We start from the raw sequence: 24,822 nt of genomic DNA, 5'->3' as shown, positions 1-24,822 counted from the left end.
AATTTAGGACCCATTGAGTCTTTACATCTTTATATTGTAAAAGGTGTGAGAAGGAAGGAAGCAAGGAATGGATACTTTCTTTAATTATAATTTTAATTGTAGCTGGTTCTATCATTTTGGTATCAGAGCATCGACCCTACAATTATGGAGACACCACCACCAGGCTTTGCAAACCCAAATCCCCACCCAACCGATGAGTTACAAAAAGAATTAGAATTCCACAGAAAAGAAGTTGCTGATCTTAGTTCACCAATTTTTTTCAACAGCCCAGACCCCCACTAGCACCCCCACATGTTGAAATCCCTTTTCAAATTCCCAGACAACCACCACGCCCAATTCAACATACGTTCAATGGCTTCCAAGGGCAACCCTTGCGACTGGATTTTCCTACATTCGACGACACTGACCCCGATGGTTGGGTTTTTCGCACCCAACAATTCCAAGGTTTCAATGGAATCCTGACGAAAATATGGTGGAATTAGCATCAACACACTTGCTTGGGGATGCCATTCCATGGTACCAGTGGTTGGTTAAAACTGTTGGATGACCCACTTGGATCAATTTCAGTCGAGCCTTGTGCGCGAGGTTCAGGACAACAGACAATGAGGATCCTGAAGGGTCATTAGCTAAACTGTGCCAGACCACTACTGCTAGAGACTATCAAACTAAATTCGAACGGTTAGCTAACCGAAGTCTCATCTTGCCTGAGCCCTTTCTCATCCGTTGTTTTATCTCTAGCTTACATGACGATATCCAAGCTGGTGTGAAATTGCTAAACGCTTGCACATTAATACAAGCCTATACCATCGCCAAACAACAAGAAAAGGCCACCAATGCTATAGTTTCTACTGTTTCTAAAAGGCAAACCCACAGAATGTCATTCAACAAAACACCTTCTCCTCAAACACCTCCACTACCACTCCCACAACCTCCATCTAAGTGGACAAATCCTACTCTTTCCCCATCAACAAACATTCCACCTGGAGTTAAGCGCCTTAGTGTTGCTAAACAACAAGAAAGACGGGCCAAAAACCTATGTTTCAACTGTGATGAGCAGTATTGTCCTGGTCACCGTTGTCAAAAACCCCAGCTACTACTCTTAGAAGTTGATGATAATGCTGAATTCCTCGATGCATCTACCACTTGCATAACGGAAGAGTCAACTGTGGAAATTTCCCTTCATTCCTTATGTGGTAACAACCGTCCATAAACTATGTGTATTTTGGGCAATATCAAAAGACATTCTTTGAGGGTTCTAGTTGATTCTGGTGCAACCCATAATTTCCTCCACCCAAAGCTTGCACAACGTTGCGGGTTGGAGATTGCACAATCCAAACCTATATCGGTTTAGGTAGCCAATGGTACTATGGAACAGAGTCCTGGGCATTGCAATCGTGTCATGCTAAGATTACAAGGACATACATTCTATCCAGATTTCTTCCTACTACCTATATGTGGTTATGATGTTGTACTTGGCGCTGAATGGCTACGTTCACTCGGAGTTATCTCGTGGGACTTTAACCAAATGAAGATGATATTCAACCAAGGCAAGCAACAATTCATTTTAACTGGTATAATACCTGTTGTTGGTACAGTCAAGAACTCAAATGAGTTTCACCAGCTAGTGTTGAAGCAAAGGCTCAGGTTCTACATCCACCTCATGCAATTTCAGTCTACCTCACAACAAGAACTATGTCCAGAGGTTTCTTCCTTGTTACAGCAGTATTCAACTCTATTCAAGCAACCACACGGGTTACCTTCATCTAGAAGTCACAACCACCACATACGACTATTACCCAGCAGCTCACCACCAAACATTCGGCCATACCGGTACCCGCATTTCCAAAAAAATGAAATTGAAAAGCTCGTGCAAGAAATGCACGACTCTGGTATTATTCGGCCTACTACAAGTCCTTTTTCATCTTCGGTTCTCTTAGTCAAAAAGAAGGATGGCAATTGGCGAATGTGCATGGATTATCGTGCTCTCAACAAAATTACTGTAAAGGACAAATATCCCATCCCAATCATAGATGAGCTGCTTGATGAGCTACATGGAACTACCGTATTCTCTAAGCTAGATTTACGATCCGGATATCACCAGATAAGGGTAATTGAAGCCGACATTCCAAAAACTGCTTACTCATAAAGGCTATTACGAGTTTCTCGTCATGCCCTTTGGCTTATCCAACGCACCGGCCACTTTCCAAGGGTTAATGAACGAAGTTTTTCGGCCTTTCCTTCGACGGTTTGTGTTGGTATTTTTTGACGACATCCTCGTTTATAGCAAAAGTTTGACGGAGCATTTAGATCATCTCAAACAAGTATTTCAGTCCTTACACAGACATCAATTATTTGTCAGGAGGGAAAAATGCTCTTTTGCCCAATCTTCAGTTGAATATCTTGGCCATATAATTTCAGCCAATGGAGTGCGGGTGGACCCTTCAAAAATCAAAGTCATGAAGCAATGGCCTAAACCATCTACCCTCAAGGCACTACGTGGTTTTTTGGGACTTATTGGGTATTATCGAAAGTTTGTCAAGGATTATGGGAAGATCACTGCACCATTAACTCATATGTTACAAAAGGACTAGTTTAGCTGATCACCTAATACAGAAATAGCCTTTGAAGCTCTCAGAGAAGCTTTATCCACTACTCCTACACTATCATTGCCTGATTTCTTTAAGGAATTTATCATCAAGTGTGATGCCTCTGGTGCGGGCATTGGGGCAGTACTCACACAAGGCGGTCAACCATTAGCTTATCTTAGTAAATCTTTGGTCGAAAAGCACAAGAAACTCTCGATCTATGACAAAGAAATGCTTGCAATAGTCTTTGCTATCTCTAAATGGCGTCCTTATCTATTGGGCAGACACTTCAAGGTCCTCACTGACCATCGTACATTGAAATATTTTATGGATCAACGACTGACCACCATGGAACAATAAAAATGGCTCACAAAACTACTTGGGTACGACTACTAGATAATCTACTACAAAGGCAATGAAAACACTACTGCTGATACCCTTTCACGCCTACCCGAGTTACTAGTCATCTCTACTCCAATTTTCAATTCCATGAAAGACATTCTTGCAGATTGCTCCAAAGATGACAGCATCAACAAAATTGCTCATCAGGTGCTTCAAAGCCCTTCTTCTGTTCCACATTACTCACTCCAAAATGGCATCCTTCGCTGCAAAGGATTTATAGTACTTCCACCAACTTCTCCATGGTGTACTAAAATCCTACATGAATTCCACACTAGCCCGATGGGGGGACACTCCGGGTTCCTTCCTAGCGACAAACGGATTTCCGTAAATTTTTATTGGAAGGGGCTAAAGCAAGCAACAAATAAGTATGTGGCTGAATGTGATATTTGTCAACGTGCGGAAGCTGAAACAATGGCTCCACCCGGACTGCTGCAATCCTTACCAATTCCTGTTGAAGTTTGGGTTGACATATCGATGGACTTCCTCTCTCCAGTCGTATGTCTTCAATTATGGTGGTAGTTGATCGATTTAGTAAGTATGCACATTTCTCACCATTAGTTCATCCTTACACAACATCTAGTGTGGCTGAAACATTTATGCGTGACATTGCTAAATTACATGGCATGCCACGATCAATTGTTAGTGACCGCAACCCGATCTTCACCAGTCAATTTTGGGAGGCATTCTTCAAACTGCAAGGCACAAAGTTACGCAAGAGTTCCGCCTATCATTCGCAATCAGATGGTCAAACCGAGGTTGTAAACCGCTCCGTGGAACAATATTTGCGATGTTTTGTAGGCTGCCACCCTCACCAATGGACTAAGTGGTTACCTTGGGCAGAATTCTGGTACAACACCTCATACCATAGCTCACTTAAAATGTCCCCATTCCAGGTCATCTATGGTCGTACTCCGCCAACAATTGATACATATATTCCGGGTACGACGAATGTCCACATGGTGGATACAACACTACAAGATCAGGACAAGCTCCTTCAAATGTTAAAAGAAAATCTCTTTTTAGCCCAGAATCGGATGAAAATGCAAGTTGACAAGCATCACACAGAACGCACATTTTATGTGGGCGATTGGGTTTTTTTAAAGCTTCAGTCATACCGTCAAGGATCATTGAGCAAAAAAAAGGCTTACAAGCTTGCCCCACGTTTTTATGGGCCATTCCAAGTCATTAGCCGCATTGAACAAGTAGCTTACAAACTTGCTCTACCACCAGAATCACGAATCCACCCAATTTTTCACGTCTCTTTATTGAAAAGAAAGGTGGGCAACTCTGTTAGTACCAGCCAAACTATTCCTTCCATGGTTGACATAGAGGCATAAGGGTAGCAACCGGCTAGAATTTTAGACCGTGGCAGTTTCAAACATCACAATCGGGCAATCACCAAGTTACTTATCCAATGGGAAGGGCAGTCACCCGAGGATACAACTTGGGAAATCTATGACGATTTTGTAACCTGTTTCCCGCACTTCACGACTTGAGGACAAGTCGAATAAATCGCAAGGTGTGTAATGTTACGATCCTCATGCTAGTCATCAGCCCATGTGTCATCAGCCCTTATATTAGTTCAATTCTGTTGAGTCATTATCTTTAATTTTGTTGAGTCAGTCATCATTCTGTTGAGTCAATACCTGTGTATCAGGAGAAGTTGTTAAATCAATAACCTCATCCCTTCTGTTGAGGAGCAGATTTAGGAACCATTGAGTCTTTACATCTTTATATTGTAAAAGGTGTGAGAAGGAAGGAAGCAAGGAATGAATACTTTCTTTAGTTATAATTTTAATTGTAGCTGATTCTATCAGTTTCTTGGAATTCTATGATTTCAAATTACACGCAACATGGGAAATATAAAGAAGCCTTGGATCTATTTGTCCAGATACACTCAGAAAGTGTAAATTTGGATGGGTCTATTTGTCGGCTTTTGCCCATTCAGGTGCTCTAGAGTTTGGAAAATGGATACATTTTTTTCTGATAAGAGATTGGTTTCAATTGGGAGTAATAGTAGGGACTGCTCTTATAGAAATGTATGCCAAATGTAGAGATGTCGACAGAGGCTTTAAAGTTTTCATCAAAATTAGTCAAAAAGACATTTTTTGTTGGAATGTAATGATCAAATCATTAGCAATATGAATCCTCTCAACAAAAAAAAAATGTTGAATTTTGAGATCTAGAGACAAAAAAGAACATTTAGAGACAATTTCTTCATTTGTAATCGCAATTCTGATACGTACCTTCCAATCATTGAAGTTGAACCTGGAGAAAAAATCCCAAGACCACTACTTCGGCAGTAGGAGCACTGTTTTCCTTCATATTTTTGCTTGTTAGACCTAGTTTACATGAATCACTTCTATTGGAAGTGTTTGAATGCTTTCCCAAATCTTGAAATTGCACGTAAACTGTATGCTCAACAATATTTGTTTATCGTATTATTTCTTGTATGGAAATTGTTCACTAGCTATTTCATCATCGTAACAATGCTATAGAAATATTTGGAGTCAATGAATATCTTTGCATGTTGATCAGAATATCTCAAACAATCTAATTCATTCACTTATAAGGCATTTCTAGTTATTTTTTTCGTAGTTGTGCCACTTATCCATCTCAAACTTATCAATTGGACGGCAATAGCTCAATTAATATGTTTTTCCCTCCTTTAGTGTTAAAGTTGAGCTGAATTGAGAATAATTGTCAGTCATTTTGGCAAAAAATACTTCCGAATCACGTACATTTTATTTCTTTATTATTTGGGATTCCTCTCTCTCCCTGCCATGTGTTCAAGAAAATAACTGCTGAATGTTTGTTGATGATAGCCTGATTTGGTCATTGTCATGACCTCATTTCTTTGGGATAAGGCTTCTTGAATGGATCTTTATTTTGATTGATAAATTCATTTCTAAATGAAAACAAATGCTTGAAGATTCAGTCAGAATAAAAGGATCTCATAGTATTAAATGGAGACTTCTTTGGAATTTAGGGGCCGACAACTAAAATGATTACATTTGGGTGGAAATGTATTTATGGTCTCTGCCCAGTGGACTCTTTACGGAAGATGTGCTTTATGCTAAAATGATGAAGAAACTTCTATCACTAATTCTTCAAGTTTAGCTTCTCTAAGGAGCTGTGGAAGTTCTTTCTTACTAAATTGAGAGATAGATGTCTACCTTCCTTATCAAATTCATACTCATTTTGGCTGGGGTCCATTGGCTCCCAATATTCCCATGCAGTTAAGGCGACTCCTTGGGTGATTTTATGGGTCACTTAATTGATGAGGAATGCTGCAATTTTTTATGATTTTACACCTTTAGTGAATTCGACCATAGCTTCAACATGTAAATGGTTCTTCGAACTTATGCTCTTTGTTACCTGTCGAAAAAGACCTCATTGGAAGAGCTGAATCGACTTGCCGACATTGGAATTAGCCAAAAGCATTGTAAAGGAGCAACTGGGGATGTATTTTTAGGAGCAACAATGGAGGTTTTATTGGAGCAATTTTATTTATTTTAATTATTATTTGGGCTGCAACAGTTTTCCTGAATGTCATGCCGTGGTCACAGCTCTTGAATTAATCAATCTTTGTGGCATAAATTTAATTATTGAATTGGACTTAATGCTGATTGGGGAGGGTCTAAAGGGTAAGAACATTCCTTGGTGTCTTGATATGTAGTTTTGCTGTATTCAAAGAGCTCACTCAAATTGTGAAGTGAAACGTATGCAAAGAGATGGTAATTTGGTGACCGATGAATTGGCGATTATGGAGGGTAGTCAGAAACGTCTCTTTCTTTTTCGAATTTTAGACAAGAGAGGTCTTCTAGCGAAGAAAGCTTTTATTGAAGATCACCTTTATATTTTTTTTTGTTGCTAAGCAAGAAAATAGATATAATTTGTAATATAAAATTGTAAAACTAAATATAAGGGGCATACCCATGACAGATTACAAGAGAGAACTTTACACAAGAATAGAAGAAGAAATTGATCATTTCTAGAATTTCCTAAACAAACAGAATAACCTTTTAAATTCTCCAAACTTCATGGCTATGAGGTATCAGAATGCTTCTAATATTTTGTTGAAGTTGCTCTTGACTTCATGCTTCTTGGAGGGTCCAAATCAGAGCAAGACCTTCCCCTTCTTTTGATTCTCCTAATTAGAAAAGGAATTATTCAAAATAATGGTTCTAAAGATAATAAAAAAAGAAATTATCTAACTAATGATAGAATATAAGTCTAAAAAAAAAAAGTACTTACATTCCATGATTTTCAAACAAGCTCTTCAATTTCATCACTATCAATTGCTCGACGAGCAACATGTCGAGCGACATCAGCATCTACATTGCGTCCCACTTGTTCGGTACTCTGAGTATCTATGACTGGAACTTGAGTATTTATCAAGCTAGTGATACCAGTTCTGTCAGGAAATGACCAGTGGACTTTGTACTCCAATGGTTCCAGTTTGCAAAGGAATTTTAGCACAAGTCTTGCTCTTTCCTCACGGTTTTTAACGTTGCTCTCAACAAGATGCTTGAATGTGGAAAGTGGGAGTTGAGAGAGGAAAAAGTGCAGCATGTCCACAAATAGTTGCTCCATGTGTTTGAATAGTCCATCGATTGATGAGTATGTTTGCTGTGGCCTTTGTCCAATGATCAGAGCACAGACCTTTTGTATTTCACTAACTGCATAATGACCTTCTTCAAAATTAAGAAAGGAAGTTTCATGACATCTTTCTTTTAATTGTTCAATAAACCCAAGTGCACAAGGTAAGTCTAATTGAGGTCGAGGTTGACACTCAAAACTCCCATCATTAGATTTCTTAGACAAATGTGAATAAAATTTCTCTACCGACGGTTTAATGAATTTCCTATGGAACCAATGACAGGTATTGTTCTTATTTATCCACAGATTTTTAGCCACTACAAGGCTTTTTTTTTCTTCACTCGTGGAAATCTCTTTCTTTTGAATGAAATAAATGATTTCAAAGGCCTCCTCTAATGCATGAGTTAGAGTAGCACTAAGGGAACTTGGTAATGCAACTGTAGCTATTCGGACAAAGATTACCACTGAAACACAAGATACTTTATTGGTAAATGGCTCTTCAGATTTAGAAGTTTTGGAAAGAACTTGGATGAGATTATCAATTGGGGAACTCCTTTTATATTTCTCCATCCATCTATCAATGTCTTCCTCACAGTTTCTATCTATCCAGTCCTTGATATCCATATCGACTCTGCCTTCATCATTTCTTTTTTCAGCAAAACAGATTTTGCTAATTTGCTTGGCACACTTACAAGGTATTTTGAGCATCCAATATAAGAGAAAAGCCAGTAAGGACATAATCACGTGCACTATGAACAATACCATGAGAACATTCCTCTCAATGGTTTGAAAGATGATCACGAAACCTATTCTAAAGATTTTGAAGAATGAAATATTGCGAAGCTTTGACAAAGTTGATAGGACCCAAGTATAAAAAATATGAAACTTTGACAAAGATGATAAAACTTCTAAAACACCCGTTTCACTATCAATTTCACTCTCAACTTCTTTGAGGTACAACAACCCTCTAAATATGGTGGTTATACTCCCTACTAGAACAGTGAGGATCTGAGTCATGACCACCATAGACATTGACCATTTATAGTCAGAAACTCCACACCGAAACTCCACCTTCTTAAGAACAAATGATCGAAGTGCGGCCTGTAATAGAACTAGTGAAGAAAGTGTAGAAAGCATGCATATAGTTAAGCCTATTGGAGAAACAATGAGGACCAATTCAGGGCTCTGTTTACAACTAGATTTATAAAATGACTTCAATACATGTATCATACTCTTAGTCTCTGAATTTTGAGGATCTCTTGTTTTAAGTCTATCAAGAGGGTTAGAAAAGGGGAAATAAACGTTGCCAAAATCTGAAGCAGACCACAACACTGTGAGCAACAGTAGCATGAATGACATGATTATGACATGTTCTACTATGAACAAGAAGATCACACCAGTGACCATTTGCATACAAACATTCACAACAACAGTAACTACGAAGATGCTCAAGGAAAGCATGTTTGAAAGGCGTTCAGAGTCACTCTGACTTCCAAGTGAAGGAAAGAAAACACACATGGAGACGCATATTAAGACAGTGCCACTAAGCTTGGACAGTTGGTCATGAACAGAAGGCATTGGGGTGGTGAGATCTATTGGGAGTTTTGAAGCAATTGCAAGAAGAGAAAGTGTAAGGGAGTTGAGTGAGAATAATTTACATGGTATCCATGGCTTCCTACGACATAATCCATGAAATACATCATATACCACAAACAGAACACATACAAAAGTACCTGCCGCTATGTATAGGCCAATTATTGGCACTGGGGAAGAATAATTTTGATCATCCAACGTTACATTCAAACAACCTTGTTTCTCCATTTTTCCTTCTTTGTATTCACCAGATTAAGTTTTGCTGTACTTCTTCTCCTCAAATATAGTTCAGGGTTGCTAGTGAAGAGTATGGATTAGGGTAAAGAATCAATACTTACATTGTTGGGTAAGGAAAGTAGTTTGGTTTCCTTCTTTCTTCTTTCTTCTTTTTGTTTTCTAGACCAAGAGCCAAATTGGATTCTAGAGAAATATGTATAATTATTCCTATGGTAGAAATACCAATGGTATAAATTTAAAAGTTACAAATCAATATTAAGGATTTGAGGTGTCCAAAATGAGGATGTGTCAACTCAATCTTGACAAGGGTCAAAACAATTTGACTCGTTGGAGTCATCTAATATCGGCTGAGTTAAACTGCGCATTAAGCTGGTTTAATTTTATATAATGTTACATGTTAATTAATATTTAAATTATCCAACTCATTTTCTGAGACTGTGGAGTGTGGTAGGACATTAGGTTAGTGACCTCATCAAAGAATCTGCCTCATGTATATGGGAAGACAGATTGGTTGGGGTGGCACTAGCAATAAAGGATGATTAAATTTCCAAAAATAAAATATTTAATTATATGGGGTTTGCTTGAGCTGGAGGAATTGAGTGATAGAGAGGAGGGAATGATGACATGCTTACAAACACTTGTTATAAGAGATTGCCCAAAGTTGAAGAAGCTTCCCTGTACCTTTTAACATCTCAAATCCCTTCATGAATGGAGAATAACTACCCTAATTATTTATTAATATATAAAGTTTTCCTTTTTCTTTTCCTTTTGAAGTGGCATTGCTTATATAAATATTAATTTCTATGCTATTTCATGGGGAAACTCCCTAAAAGGTAAGTGTAAAATTGAAAATTTCCCAAAATAGTAGACCATTCATTTTATTTCAAAAAATTATAAATTAGGGTTTTCGTAATTAAAACATTTTGGTTGAAGTTAGAAATTTTTTCCTATTCTATAAAATAGTTAGAAAAAAGTTTTGTTTCCTAAAACACTAAATTTTTTTCCCCCACTTTACTAAAAAAATTCAATTCCAAAAACGGTAATTTACTATTTTCGAAATTAAAATGAATGGTCTACTGTTTTGGGGTTTTTGCAAATTTCAGTGCATGATTTGGTGAAACAACCTTAATTAATATATTTTTTCCATCAATAATAAATATCACCTATTGTAAATTAAAATATAAGAAAATAGAGATTAATTTTAGTTGTGGCCTTAATTAATTTTTGTGGTAAATATTTTGTTGGAACAAAGTCATTAAGATGCTACATAGCCTTCTGGAGGTGATGAGAAGAAAGGGGATATTAAATTGTCTACATATATGATGGAACATAAGAAGTCCAAGTGCCTTGGCTCTTTGCATTATGGACACTCTTATTTTGTCTTCGTTTTCCTCCTAAAATAAGACACAATCATTTTTGCAAGCATGAATCCTCACATAGTGAAGCCTTGGGTCTCAAATTCTTGTTCTAGCCCTGCAATAGGAGTTGGGTAGGGTCTCACCATTTGGAAGTGCTTCCTTCAATAGCTTGATCAACATAGTAAAGGATTTGTTGCTCTAACAATTAAGTATCTTTAGGTGAAGCAACTTTACAATGAAAAATTGCTTGGAACCACAAGTTAGTCCACGAGGGGTCGTGCCCATATCAATATCATGTTGAAAGCACCTTGACACTTCTTACTTATTAAAAATAAAAGTATCTCGAATAAATTGAGCGATTTTTTTTTTTTTTTTTTTGTGAGAATGTGGAGTCGCCACTTAATTTAGGTATAGAAATCAAAATAATTCCAAATCGATTTGGAGGTCCAGTTTGGGGACCCATTATCATCATTTTATGCCAAATTGACTAAATAAATTCTAAGGCTAAAATTTCCCTTCAAATTATATAATTCCTCGAGTTTCGCATAAATGGGAGGATAAACTTAAAAAAGCTTGAATCATACAATGTCTAGAGGTCACGTGCAAGACTTATGAAAATTGACAAATCCAATTAACACACCCCATGCATAATTAATATGATAAAGGTTACAGGCATAAAAAAATTTCCAAATTGATAAGAATATCATCGCACATAATTTATTTCTAAATTGTTAAGTATATTATCACATATAAATTAATTTCCAAATTGGTAAACATATCATCACATTCAAATTAATTTTCAAATATGAAATTATATTATAGGCATCAAAATTTCCAAGCTAGCAACCATATCACATGCATAAAAATATCCAAATCAATAACCATGTTACATGCATAAAATTTCAAAGTCGGTAAAAATCTTCAAATTGGTAAAAATATTGCATGTATAAAAACTTCCAAATTTGTAATCGTATTACATACACAAGAATTTCCGAATTGGACGCAGCACCATCTCTATTTTATTTTCCTTATTCACTTTGTTATTCCCTGTCTCTTTATTGTTATTCACTCTTAAGCAATAACGAAATCCATCATTTTTATCAATTACAACCTCAAAATTTGACCTTTAAATATTTTGGGTAGCTAAAAAACGACCTAGTGGAAACAAAAATATAGGAAAAAAATAATCTAAACACGATTTCGCCATTATGTCCAAAAATAAAGAAAACTAAATAGATAAGGGCATACCAACACTATCATCCACACAAAAATAATCAAAGTCAAATAAGACAAAAAAATATTTAAGCAATTTTGCAATGCAACCATCTTTTAGAATTTCAAATTTGATCATCAAAGTCCTATTTGAGTCGCCATTGAAAGGGTTTCAATCAGTGGGTGTGGATCCAATTTTTTTTTTAGAGTCACCACCCAATTTTATGGTTTAGGAAGTAAAGATGACTCTAAACAGAAAAGAAACACAAAACTATGAAGAGATATGGGTACGGGGATTCTAGATTTAAGGTTTTGGGAAAGTTTTTAACCTTTGTATTTTAGGACTTCTCAAAACCTCCGAGATTTGGTAGTAGAATTCCATTTATAAAGAGCTTTATTGATAAGATTAAGATTTGATTAGGGCTCTTTAAGATAGAGTCTAGTTCTAACTAATCTTTTAAATTGTTTAGATAATATTTCAAGTGATTTTATTTGGATTTTAATTTTTTAATTCATATAGAATGAATTTTTTAAATTTTGGAGAACCCTCAATGGAGGGTTCTTTATTAAATTATTTTAAATTTTTTGAGACTCCGATGGAGGGTTCTTTATTAAATATCATGTGGGCACCACTTAAATAAATGTGTCACCACTTGAAATTTGACACATAGGATTAATTAATTGAATTTATTTATTAAAAATTTTAAGTTGACTTATTAAGATTTCACTTTAAATTAATTAATATTTTAATTATTAGTTTCAGATTTTTGAATTTTAGGGTTGAAAAATTATCATTTTGCCCTCAAAGAGGGTTTTTGCGTCGGAACGTTATTTTTTGATGGCTTGGGATGTTTCAGAATTAGTTTTTCATAAGGAATTCAATTAGAATATTGGTTAGTGTCTCTTATGAATTTTTGAATGAAATGATCATGGACCCACGAAGGGTATTTTAGTAATTTTGTCAATTTTTGTGGAAATTATTGAAACAATTTATTTAGTTTAAGTTTGTTATTTTATGTATTCGAAAGGATTTTCCTAAATGTAATGTAGCCTCTATGGGTGTTTTGACATTAGGGGTATTCTTGTAATTTGATTTTTTTAATGATTTTTCTTGTAAAACTTCTTTTAGCTTCAAAATGATTTTTTTTATGTTTTGGATCACATTTTCCTGGCATAGTATGGTTTATAAGGTTTTTTGCATGAAATATTTCATTCGAGTTTTGGAAGCACATCTAGTAACAAATAAAAAACTTTAGAATATTCATCCATCATCGAGAATCGCTGCAATCAAGTTGACGAGTTGATTAATCAGTCGAGTGCAAAAAATTGGGTGTCTACACATACCAAGGTGTGTCAAGGCTGGAGATTGACATGATTTGCTCATTAGAAAAAATTTTGAAGATTAGCAGGGAATCTAAATTTATTTCAACTACTAGCATAGACATGGTTTTTGCAACCACATTCTTGCATCATTTCTTATCTTGAATTTTGAAGTCAAACTCTTGAAGTAATATGATTTATCGGACTAACCTTGCTTTGGCATCCTTCTTGGTAAGAAGGTATTTCAATGTAGCATGGTCTTTGAAAATCACCACCTTAAACACAAATAAGTAGGATCATAATTTGTTCAATGTGAAAACAACTACTAGTAATTTTTTTTGGTGGTATAATAGTTAGTTGGGTATCATTGAGCATTTTGCTTTTGTGCTGAGTAATGTGAGGGAATTTGTCAACTCGTTGTCCTAGAAAAACGCTTATGGGAAGCGTCGCACATCACTTCAAAAGCACAACCCAATTGGGTGGTTGAATAATAGGTGTAGTTGTTAATTCAATTATGAGCCTCTCAAAGTGTCCAGGCAAGGTGTGGATAGAACAATGGTTGTGTCATTGGCTAACAAATCACACAAAGGTTTGGTGATTTTTTCAAAATCCTTGATGAAATGTTGTGTGTCCCAGAAATGATCAAAATTCCTTGACTTTTTTTGGTGGAGGTAGATTAACAATAAGATCAATCTTTGCTCTATCCACTTTGATTTTCCTTTTTTTGAGACAATGTGTTATAAGACGATCTAGGAGGTTACCATGAAGTGACATTTATCCCAATTGAGCACTAAAATCTTCTCTCGATATCTAGGTAAGATTTTCTCGAGGTGGTCAAGCAACCATCTAAGTTGGATCCAAACACTAAGAAATCATCCATAAAAACTTCCAAGAATTTTTCAACTGTGTTTACTCTTGATTGCATAAACTGATTTGGGGTGAAAACTAATTAAGTGATAAGGGCTTGTTTGCACATATGAAGGGGTTCAAGGTGAGGTTGAGTGACATTTGGGGTTGAAAATATAAATTGTTTCAATTTCTAAAGTTTTCTGATAATTGTGAAATTTGCGTAATCTTTGAGGCAAGTGTGGAGAGTCAGATCAATATCATCACTTGTGTTTTTTTGTTTTAGATTTCTTTCCCTTAGTTAGGTTTTTCTCTGTTTTTGTTTTGCTCGAGGACTAGCAAAATGTTAAGTTTGGGGGTATTTTATGAGTGGGTTTTATTCCTACGAATTAACCACTTTTAGGTATAATATTTTATTAATTTTAGAGTTTTTTAGTTGTTTTTATTTAAGTTTAGTTTGGTTTATATTTTTGTGTGATTTTGTGTTCTTATTTGGTTTTTAAGCTCATTTTACAATTCAACAACATTATGGAACATTGGAAAAATTGCTAACATTTGGAAGAAATTCTGGTCCCAAATTGGTTCACTTTTGGAAGAAGAAAAATATGAAAATTACTACTTTAGTAAATAAGATACATAGTGTTCCGCTTTGATAAATAAGTTTGAAAATTTTTCCATTTTGGTAAATTTCTCTATAATAATTTAGATAGTTAGATCTTCCTGAGCTACCACAAAAGTAAATCTAATAGTAGTTCAAATGGGTAAGTAGAGAGAATTCGTTTTAAGTGTCTACGACCGTAAAACATCGAAAAATATATGTAAAAAAAGGCTAAATGCTCATTTAACAAAAATTACTAAAAGAAAAAAAAAAGAAATTAATATATCTAGGGCCAAGATCTGTAGACAAACATTCTAAACAATGTTCTAGACAACGTGTTTTGTCTTATATGGGAAAAAAGCTTTGGAATGGGCTGATTTTTTGTGAGGATGATCTCTATGGTTAGGGGACCATCCTCACAAAAAATCAGCCCATTCTGAAATTTCTAACCCCATTTTACAAGTTAAAGTATCGTGTACTATTCATTTTAACCATTAGTTTGTAACCACTTTCCATAGGGTTAGAAGTTTTAAAATCAACTGATTTTTTTGTAAAAATGATCTACTCACCATAGAGATAATCCCCACAAAAAATCAGCCCATTCCAAAACTGTTTTGCCATATAGGAAAAAACGTTATATAGAATATTGTCTATGGATCGTGTCCCATATATATATAGGGTTAGGACCTGTGTACACATATATCTACAGCATGTTTTGTCATATGTGGGCTAAAAGTTTTAGATTGAGCTGATTTTTGGTGAGGATGATCTATATGACGAAAAGATCATCATCACCAAAAATCAGCTAATTCTAAAACTTCTAATCCCATATTTATGAGTTGAAGAATCGTGGACTGTCCATTTTTTGTAAACCAGTTTTGACGAGGTTAAAAGTTTTAGATTGAGCTGATTTTGGGGAGGCTGATCTTCTCATCATAGAGATCATCCTCACCAAAAATAAGTTCAATCCGAAACTTTTAGACCACATAAGACAAAGCACGTTGTAGATATATGAGTAGATAAATGTGTACAGTGTTCCTGATCCATGTATATGGGTCAGGTTATTTTGACAAAATTGTAGACAAAGTTTTGTCTCATATGACTAAAAAGTTCCGGAATGGGCTGATTTTTTGCAAGGATGATCTCTATGGTGAGTAGATCATCCTCACAAAAAATCAATCAATTCTGAAACTTCTAATCCCATGAAAGGTGGTTACAAACTAATGGTAAAAAATTGACAGTTCACGATCCTTCAACTTATAAACTAGGATTAGAAATTTAAGAATTTGCTGATGTTTTGTCAAAGTGATTTTCTCAACATAGAGATCATCCTCACAAAAAGTCAGCCCATTATGAAACTTTTAACCCATATAAGACAAAATACCTTGTCTAAAATGTTTTCTAGGATTTTGTCAAAATAAAGCTACCCTCTCTCTCTCTCTCTATGTAAAAGGGATAATGATGGTTTATTTTGTGTTGTTGAGAAATTAATATAGAGAAGGAAGATATCTTTGACAAAGTATGTATATGCAGTAGCATAAAATGTTCATAGTAAATGATAATTTGGTAACAACTCAGAGATGACTAAAAGAATCAAATAGCTCTTACTGAAAGATGATTCTTGTGCTAGGACGAAACCAATTTCTAAAGACAATATATTGAACTACTGACCAAAAATTAAAGGGTGATTCTAGTGACTTTCAAGTGTACAAGGACCGTAGCAAATGGAAAATGTTCTATTTACTCCATTCAAAATGTTTGTGATAGGGCTTAAATGGGTCGGGTTCGGGCCGGATATGTGTTTACCTATATCCATATCCGGATTTTTTAATCGGGTTTGAATCCAGATCCGACTAGATCAAATCATATCCGATTTTTTTTTTCTTTCATTAAACCCATATCCGAATCCAATCCGACTGAATTAATTTATTTGGGTTAAATAATTTCAAACCATTATAAAGTAATTTATTAAAAATGTGGCTTAAATGTGATTTGAACTCAATAGCTCTCCCCTTTTGAGAATAAGCCTTAACCACTACACCAAATACTTATTTGTTTGATGAATGATATACTAACCAAATATAAAAATATAACATACAATATACAAAATAATATATCATTGGACTATAGGGATAGGTCCGTATCAAACTCGGGTCTAGGGATATCAGCCCATATTTTAATTTGGATATGCTTGAAGAAACCAAATCTGCTAAAAATCAGATTCGGATTTCGGATAAAATCCGAGCCCTAGTTTGTGATGTCCCTGAATATTATCTAAAGATATGCTTTTAGATTTAATTCCTATGGGAGACTTTACTAATCCCCAGGAAATTATGTTTTCCCGTTTTTTTTTTTCTCTCATGTTTGAGACTATGAAAGTCCTTCTGAGTAAACATACAACAGTTGTATATATGAACATTTTAGCCTATACATAGGACTAAATACTAATCTTATTGAGACATTCTCATGTCTCTAATTAGTAATAGTTATTCATCATGGATACATCCATAGTTCTTCTTCTAGGGCTTTTCTTCATTGCCAACACCAATATCAAGTCCAATTTCGGTTCATTTTCATATCTAGATGTACTTTGCACACAAAGAGAGAGACAAGCTCTGTTGAGGTTCAAACAAGGTCTCAAAGATCCTTCAAATCTGCTCTCCTCTTGGTCTTCTGGTGAAGATTGTTGTAAGACATGGAAAGATGTACATTGCCACAACACCACCCATCTTGTTGTTGGCCTAAACCTAAGAGGTGTATCAACGTTGGGTGGTACATTAAGTCCTTCTCTGTTGGAGTTGAAATATCTGAATTACTTGGACATAAGCCTTAATTATCTTGGTGGAATTCGCATTCCAAAGTTCCTCAGATCACTTGATAATCTGACCCTGGAATTTCAGTTACCATTCCCACTTGGTTTTGGAATTTGTCTAACCAATTTTCCTTTCTAAACATTTCCCACAACTAGATCAATTTTCTTGCAGTCAAACCACCTTGAGGGCCCAACATAGACCTTTCAAACAATAATTTGTCGGGAGAGATTCCTGAAGAGCTAACAAATCTTTTGGGACTGATATCCTTAAACTTGTCTAATAATTGTTTGACAGGGAAAATCCCTGAGAAGATTGGTGTCATGAATTCCATCGAGCACTCAGCTCCAAAGCTTCAACTAGTCCAGCTATATGGGTAACCAAGGATTTTGTGGACCTCTATTCATTGTGAACTGCACACGAGGTGAAGCATCTCGAGATTCTGATGATGGTGATGGAGTAGAAGATGGTAAAGATGCCCATTGGATTGAAATGGAAAGCTTTTATATAAGCAATGCACTTGGAGTCCTGGTGGGCTTTTGGGGTGTGTTTGGTGTTTTGGCATTCAAGAGGACTCGGAGATTCGCTTATTTTCGATTTATCAAGGATGTGAAGGACAAAGTCTATACTCTATTTTAATACCATAAAACTAATTTAGGTAGATTTCTAGAGACAAATTTTATGCTCTGCCTATATTAATTATAAATAAATAAAAAGATCTTATATAGTTAGATTATTTATTTGAAAATTTTAAAGTAATCCCTTAAATTACTAAAATTTTTTCAACTTGTTTCTAAAAGCGCACGTGCCAACTAGTTTACCAAATTACATGATGATATTTGTAGGTGAAATTTTTTATGCATTTATGGGGGTTGTAGTTTACCAAACTTGTTTCTCTTTTTTTTTTTTTTTTTTTTTTTTTTTTTTTTTTTTTTTTTTTTAGTGGGGGTTGTAGTTAGGGGTGTCAATGGGTACCCATTTACCTAGAACCGAACCAGAATCGAAATCGAAAACCCTGATTCCGGTTCTCTTTTTATTGGAATTGATTAGAGTCGAGTCTAATATGGAACCGAACAGATAGGAACCGGAACCATTAGGTTCTATCTGATGGGTACCCGTGAGTAGTCAGAATCGATTTATTTTATCATTTATTTTTACATTATATATGATTCAAGGTAATCCTATATTTTAAAATTAACATATATGATATAAAATTCTTCAAATTTCATATAAACTACATATTTGAATTTAAGAAGAGTCATTTCTTTTTAAATTTATTACTTGTAAAGAATACATTTTAATGTTCGAAAATAAAAGTTATTAAATCATCATTTTAATTGAACAAATTATTATTAAGTTGATACTTTACAAATAATATATTGTTTTTTAGAAGAAATTTTATATTATAATGGTTTTGAAATAATTTTTCACATTCGATTATTGAAAACCAGAACCAACGGGTACCTGTGATTTTTTATCGTTCCGATTTCGGTTCCACTTATTTTAAAATCGGAATCGAAACCAATAAAATATAAAGTTTATAGCTCCATATATCATAGGAACCGAACCGGAGCTGACCCATTGACACCCCTAGTTGTGGTTAGCATAATAAGGCGTTCAAGAGGTTTGAACCTAAGACCTTAGAATAAGTTTCACAAGGTCTTACCACTTAACAAAATGGTCTTTCTCAAGATAAGTTTCTCGATAAGAAAAACAATTAGGGAAAATTACTTATTGAACCCTTCTCTTTCTAATATTTCCTTATCAAACTCTCATTGCCGTTATTTATGCCTTCTCCCATAGTTTTCAAAATTTCAAATTTTTTGCAGCAATGCAGTTTCAAACAGTTGAATCAAATACATGCCATTCTGATCACAACCTCTCTAAACCAAAATATTGAAATTTCATCTAAATTTCTTTGACGAAGTACCGAGTTTGGAGGGATGGAATACTCCGAACTCATCTTCTCCCAAATGGATCAAATGTTTCACCCAGAGACAACTCTCTCGAATGCTATGATCAGAGTTTATGCTTTCAATTGCCCATACGTGATGGGAGAAAGGTACATTGTTAGATTATTAAAGTGGGATTCGAATGAATCTCTTCTATTGCAAATTCGCTTCTAAATTTCTACATAAAGATAGATACTTTTTGTTATTTTGTGAGAAATAGGAAATTATGTGATGCCCGGAAGATTTTTGACGGTATGATTCTTAAACCGTTGGAATTATGGAATCAAATGATATCTTTCTATGTGAATCTAGGCGAAGTTGAGAGTGCAAGAATATTGTTTGAAGTGATGCCTGAAAGAGATGTTGTTTCTTGGAATTCAATGGTTTCATGCTATGCCAGAGTTGGGGACGTGGAAAATGCGGGAGATTTGTTTGAGCGGATGCCAGAGAGGAACATTGTGTCTTGGACTACCATGGTTGGAGCCTATGCTAGTTCAGGAGACTTTGAGACGACGAGAAGATTTTTTGAAAAAATGCCCAAAAGGAATGTGGTTTCTTGAAATTCTATGATTTCAAATTACATGCAACATGGGAAATATAAACAAGCCTTGGATCTATTTGTCCGGATGCACTCAGAAAGTGTAAATTTGGATGGGTTTACGTTTGTTTCTGCTCTGTCTGCTTCCGCCCATTAAGGTGCTCTAGAGTTTGGAAAATGGGTACATTTTTTTCTGATAAGAGATTGGTTTCAATTGGAAGTAATAGTAGGGACTGCTCTTATAGAAATGTATGCCAAATCTGGAGATGTTGACAGAGCCTTTAAAGTTTTCATCAAAATTGGTCAGAAAGACATCTTTTGTTGGAATGTAATGATCAAATCATTAGCAATATAAATCCTCTCGAAACAAATGTTAAATTTTGAGATGTAGAGACAAAAAAGAACATTTAGAGACAATTTCTTCATTTGCAATCGCAATTCTGATACGTACCTTTCAATCATCAAAGTTGAACCTGAAGACAAAATGGTTGTAAAAACATCCCCTGAGACCACTGCTTCTGCAGTAGGAGCATTGTTTTCCTTTATATTTTTCAAAGTTACTTTGAGGGATGTGGTGTTGGATTGTAGGATTTTCAATGTGTTTGATTGATTTTTTTGGTTGATTTTGGGGATACTTTCGAGTTATTTTTGCTTGTTTGAAGTATTGGAAATCTCTGATTTATTTTGTGAACATGAGATCCACTTTATTCTGCTTTACTATTTGTCTATTATTTGGTTATTAATATTTGATTCCTACATATTGATTGAGTGTGGATGATTAGACCTTCTAGTTCTTGTTCTGATTCATTTTAATAATTAGACCTAGTTTACATGAATCACTTCAATTGGAAAAATATGATTCTTATGGCTATATGTTTATTTCTTGCGTAGAAAATGGTCATTGGTTGTTTTTATTAATTGGGGAAATAAAATTTCTCATCCTATTATGTAATCTTTGTCATTTGCTATTATTATTTCTTTTATGGAAATTATTCACTAGCTATTTCATCATCATAACAATGCTATCAAATATTTGGAATCCATGAATATCTTCATGTAGTTGTGCCATTTTGGCTGAATTGAGAACAATTGTTAGTCATTTTGGCTAAAGACTTCCGAATCCATGTACTTTTTATTTCTTTATTATTTGGAATTCCTCTCTCTCTCTCTCTCTCTCTACCATGCGTTCAACAAAATAACTGCTGAATGTTTGTTGATAATTGTTTGATTTGGTCATTGTCGTGACCACATTTCTTTTGGATAAGGCTTCTTGAATGGATCTTATTTTGATTGACAAATTCATTTCCAAATGAAAACAAACGCATGAATAATCAGTTTGAATAATTAGTTTGAATAAAAGGATCTCATAGTATTAAATGGAGACTTCTTTGGAATTTAGGGGCCGACAACTAAAATGATTTCATTTGGGTGGAAATGTATTCATGGTCGCTGCCCAGTTTACTCTTTATCGAAGAGATGGTCTATATAAGCTTCCTTCAAGCTTTCTTATTTGGGCATCAACAGTTTTCCTGAATGTTGTACTGTTGTCTCAGCTCTTGAATTAATCAATCTTTGTGGCATGAATTTAATTATTGAATTGGACTTAAAGCTGATTGTGGAGGATCTAAAGGGTAAGAACATTCCTTGGTGTCTTGATATGTAGTTTTGCTGTATTCGAAGAGCTCACTCGGATATTGTTTGGGAAGTGAAACGTATGCAAAGCGATGGTAACGTGGTGTCTTATGAATTGGCGATTATGGAAGGTAGTCAGAAGCGTCTCTTTCTTTTTCGAATTCTGGAGAAGAGCGGTCTTCTAGCGAAGAAAGCTTTTATTTGAAGATTACCTTGCTTTGCCTTCTTTTGGACTTGTAAATTAAGGGACATTCCCTTTTTAAGCTTTTATAATTTTTTTTTTTTTTTTGTGTTGCCAAGCAAGAAAATAGATATAATTTATTATATAAAAGTGTAAAACTAAATTTAAGGGGCATACCCATAATAGATTACAGAAGAGAACTTTACACAAGACTAGTAGAAGAAATTGATCATTTCTAGAATTTCCTAAACAAACAGAATAACCTTTAAATTCTTCAAACTTCAAGGCTATGAGGTATCAGAATGCTTCTAATATTTTCTTGTAGTTGCTCTTGACTTCATGCTTATTGGAGGGTCCAAATCAGAGCAAGACCTTCCCCTTCTTTTGATTCTCCTAATTAGAAAAGAAATTATTCAAAATAATGGTTCTAAAGACAATAAAAAAGTAATCATTAAACTAATCATAGGATATAAGTTTAAAAAAGGCACTTACATTCCATGCTTATTAAACGAGCTGCTCAATTTCATCACTATCAATTGCTCGATGAGCAACATGTTGAACGACATCTGCGTCATCTACATTGCCTCCCACTTGTTCAGTACTCTGAGTATCTATGACTGGAACTTGAGTATTTATCAAGCTAGTGATACCAGTTCTGTCAGGAAATGACCAATGGACTTTGTACTCTAATGGTTCCAGTTTGCAAAGGAATTTTAACGCAAGTCTTGCTCTTTCCTCACGTTGTTTAGCAGTGCTCTCAACTAGATGCTTGAATATGGAAAGTGGGAGTTGAGAGAGGAAAAAGTGCAACATGTCCGCAAATAGTTGCTCCATGTGTTTGAATAGTCCATCGTTTGATGAGTATGTTTGCTGTGGCCTTTGTCCGATGATCAGTCCACAGACGTTTTGTAGTTCACTAACTGCATAATAACCTTCTTCATATGTAAAAAAGGAAGTTCCATCACATCTTTCTTTTATTTGTTCAATAAACCCAAGTGCACAACGTAAGTCCAATCGAGGTTGAGGTTGACACTCAAAACTCCCATCATTAGATTCCTTGGACAAATGTGAATAAAATTTCTTTACCGACGGTTTAATGAATTTCCTATGGAACCAATGACAGGTATTGTTCTTATTTATCCACAGATTTTTAGCCACTACAAGGCTATTTTTTTCTTCACTTGTGGAAATCTCTTTCTTTTGAATGAAATAAATGATTTCAAAGGCTTCCTCTAATGTACGGATTAGAGTAGCACTAAGGGAACTTGGTAATGTAACTGTGGCTATTCGGACAAAGATTACCACTGAAAGACAAGATACTTTATTGGTAAATGGCTCTTCAGATTTAGAAGTTTTGGAAAGAACTTGGATGAGATTATCAATTGGGGAACTTCTTTTATATTTCTCCATCCATCTATCAATGTCTACCTCACAGTTTCTCTCTATCCATTCCGCGATATCCATAGGGGCTCTGCCTTCATCATTTCTTTTTTCACCAAAACAGATTTTGATAATTTGATTGGCAAGGATAAAAGGTATCTTGAGCATCTGATAAAAGAGATAAGCCACTATAGTAATAATCACGTGCACTATGAACAATACCATAAGATCATTGCTCTCTATGGTTTGAAAGAGGATCATGAAACCTTTTCTAAAGATTTTGAAGAATGAAATAATACGAAGCTTTGACAAAGTTGATAAAACCCAAGTAGAAAAACTGTCGAACTTTGACAAAGCTGGTAAAAAATGTAAAACATATGTTTTTCTACCCATTGAAACATCAAATTCTTTGAGTACCAACAAACCTCTAAAAATGGTGACTATACTCCCTACTAGAACAGTGAGAATCTGAGTCACAACCACCATCCGCATTGACCATTTATAGTTTGAAACTCCACACTGAAAGTCCACCTTCTTAAGAACAAATGATCGAAGTGCAGCCTGTAATAGAACTAGTGTAGAAAGCATGCATATAGTTAAGGACATTGGAGAAACAAAGAAGACCAATTCAGGGCTTTGTTTAGAACTAGATTTATAAAATGACTTCAATATATGTATCATACTCTTATTCTCTGAATTTTGAGGATCACTTTTTATAAGTTCATCAACAGGGTTAGAAGAGGAGGAAATAGACATACAATTGCCAAAATCCGAAGCAAACCACAACACTGTGAGCAACAGTAGCATGAGTGACATGATTATGACATGTTCTACTATGAACACGAAGATCACACCAGTGACCATTTGCATACAAACATTCACAACAACAGTAACTACGAATATGCTCAAGGAAAGCATGTTTGAAAGGCATTCAGAGTCACTCTGACTTCCAAGTGAAGGAAAGAAAACACACATGGAGACACATATTAAGACAGTACCACTAAGCTTGGACAGTTGGTCATGAACAGAAGGCATTGGGGTGGTGAGATCTGTTGGGAGTTTTGAAGCAATTGCAAGAAGAGAGAGTGTAAGGGAATTGAGTGAGAATAATTTACATGGTATCCATGGCTTCCTACGATATAATCCATGAAATACATCACACACCATAAATAGAACACATACAAGAGTACCTGCCACTATGTATAGACCAATTATTGGCACTGGGGAAGAATAATTTTGATCATCCAACGTTACATTCAAACAACCTTGTTTCTCCATTTTTCCTTCTTTGGATTCACCAGATTAAGTTTTACTATTCTTCTTCTCCTTAAATATTATTCAGGGTTGGTAGTGAAGAGTATGGATTAAGGTAAAGAATCGATACTTACATTGTTGGATAAGGAATGAATGGATATGGTTTGTACACACTTCCACATCAGAAGCATACAAAATGAGGTCAATCTTTGAGGTCAATACAGCATTATTCATAAAATTTATTGAATGATTGGTCATTTACATTTCTTTGGGTTCAACAAACAATTCTTCTTATCATCTATTTTTCCTAAATTAGAGGTGT

General features: G+C 35.1%; 3 protein-coding genes and 1 pseudogene across 6 annotated transcripts; 2 read left to right on the top strand and 2 right to left on the bottom strand.

Moving 5' to 3' along the window:
* Positions 1-6,863: 6,863 nt before the first annotated feature.
* Positions 6,864-9,450, bottom strand: LOC147381797 (uncharacterized). 2 transcript variants are annotated; one of them, XM_086429969.1, is made up of 3 exons: positions 9,323-9,450; positions 7,241-7,669; positions 6,864-7,140 (listed from the first exon to the last, which is right to left on the bottom strand). In XM_086429969.1, the coding sequence occupies exons 1-2, from the start codon at positions 9,408-9,410 to the stop codon at positions 7,257-7,259; spliced, it is 501 nt and encodes a 166-aa protein (XP_086286095.1). In that variant the 5' UTR covers positions 9,411-9,450; the 3' UTR covers positions 6,864-7,140; positions 7,241-7,256. The 2 variants fall into 2 exon arrangements, with proteins under 2 accessions (XP_086286095.1, XP_086286096.1); XM_086429970.1 differs by lacking the exon at positions 9,323-9,450 and having other exon boundaries at positions 6,896-7,140; positions 7,241-8,821.
* A 7,798-nt stretch (positions 9,451-17,248) lies between these two features.
* Positions 17,249-17,943, top strand: LOC147381796 (receptor-like protein EIX2). The gene is made up of 2 exons (XM_086429972.1): positions 17,249-17,669; positions 17,861-17,943. Exons 1-2 carry the CDS (start codon positions 17,249-17,251, stop codon positions 17,941-17,943), a joined length of 504 nt encoding a protein of 167 aa, XP_086286098.1.
* A 1,222-nt stretch (positions 17,944-19,165) lies between these two features.
* On the top strand, positions 19,166-20,640 carry LOC147381795 (pentatricopeptide repeat-containing protein At1g59720, chloroplastic/mitochondrial-like; annotated as a pseudogene).
* A 1,385-nt stretch (positions 20,641-22,025) lies between these two features.
* LOC147381794 (uncharacterized) lies at positions 22,026-24,822 on the bottom strand. 3 transcript variants are annotated; one of them, XM_086429975.1, is made up of 3 exons: positions 24,437-24,816; positions 22,359-22,786; positions 22,026-22,259 (listed from the first exon to the last, which is right to left on the bottom strand). In XM_086429975.1, the coding sequence occupies exons 1-2, from the start codon at positions 24,522-24,524 to the stop codon at positions 22,371-22,373; spliced, it is 504 nt and encodes a 167-aa protein (XP_086286101.1). In that variant the 5' UTR covers positions 24,525-24,816; the 3' UTR covers positions 22,026-22,259; positions 22,359-22,370. The 3 variants fall into 3 exon arrangements, with proteins under 3 accessions (XP_086286101.1, XP_086286100.1, XP_086286099.1); XM_086429974.1 differs by having other exon boundaries at positions 22,026-22,256; positions 22,359-24,822; XM_086429973.1 differs by having other exon boundaries at positions 22,359-24,820.

Source organism: Akebia trifoliata, unplaced genomic scaffold, assembly GCF_017979445.1.
Source record: "Akebia trifoliata isolate Shusen 1 unplaced genomic scaffold, ASM1797944v1 Contig00254, whole genome shotgun sequence".
In the NCBI taxonomy this organism is placed as follows: Eukaryota; Viridiplantae; Streptophyta; class Magnoliopsida; order Ranunculales; family Lardizabalaceae; genus Akebia; species Akebia trifoliata.
Note: the sequence above shows the minus strand (reverse complement) of the source record. Positions and strands in the feature narration are given on the sequence as shown.

Coding starts and splice junctions, on each gene's coding strand:
- LOC147381797 (XM_086429970.1), bottom strand. CDS start 8,819: ATGATACATGTATTGAAGTCATTTTATAAATCTAGTTGTAAACAGAGC.
- LOC147381796 (XM_086429972.1), top strand. CDS start 17,249: ATGGATACATCCATAGTTCTTCTTCTAGGGCTTTTCTTCATTGCCAAC. Junction 17,670..17,860: donor TCAGTTACCATTCCCACTTG/GTTTTGGAATTT, acceptor ATTGTTTGACAG/GGAAAATCCCTGAGAAGATT.
- LOC147381794 (XM_086429974.1), bottom strand. CDS start 24,524: ATGGAGAAACAAGGTTGTTTGAATGTAACGTTGGATGATCAAAATTAT.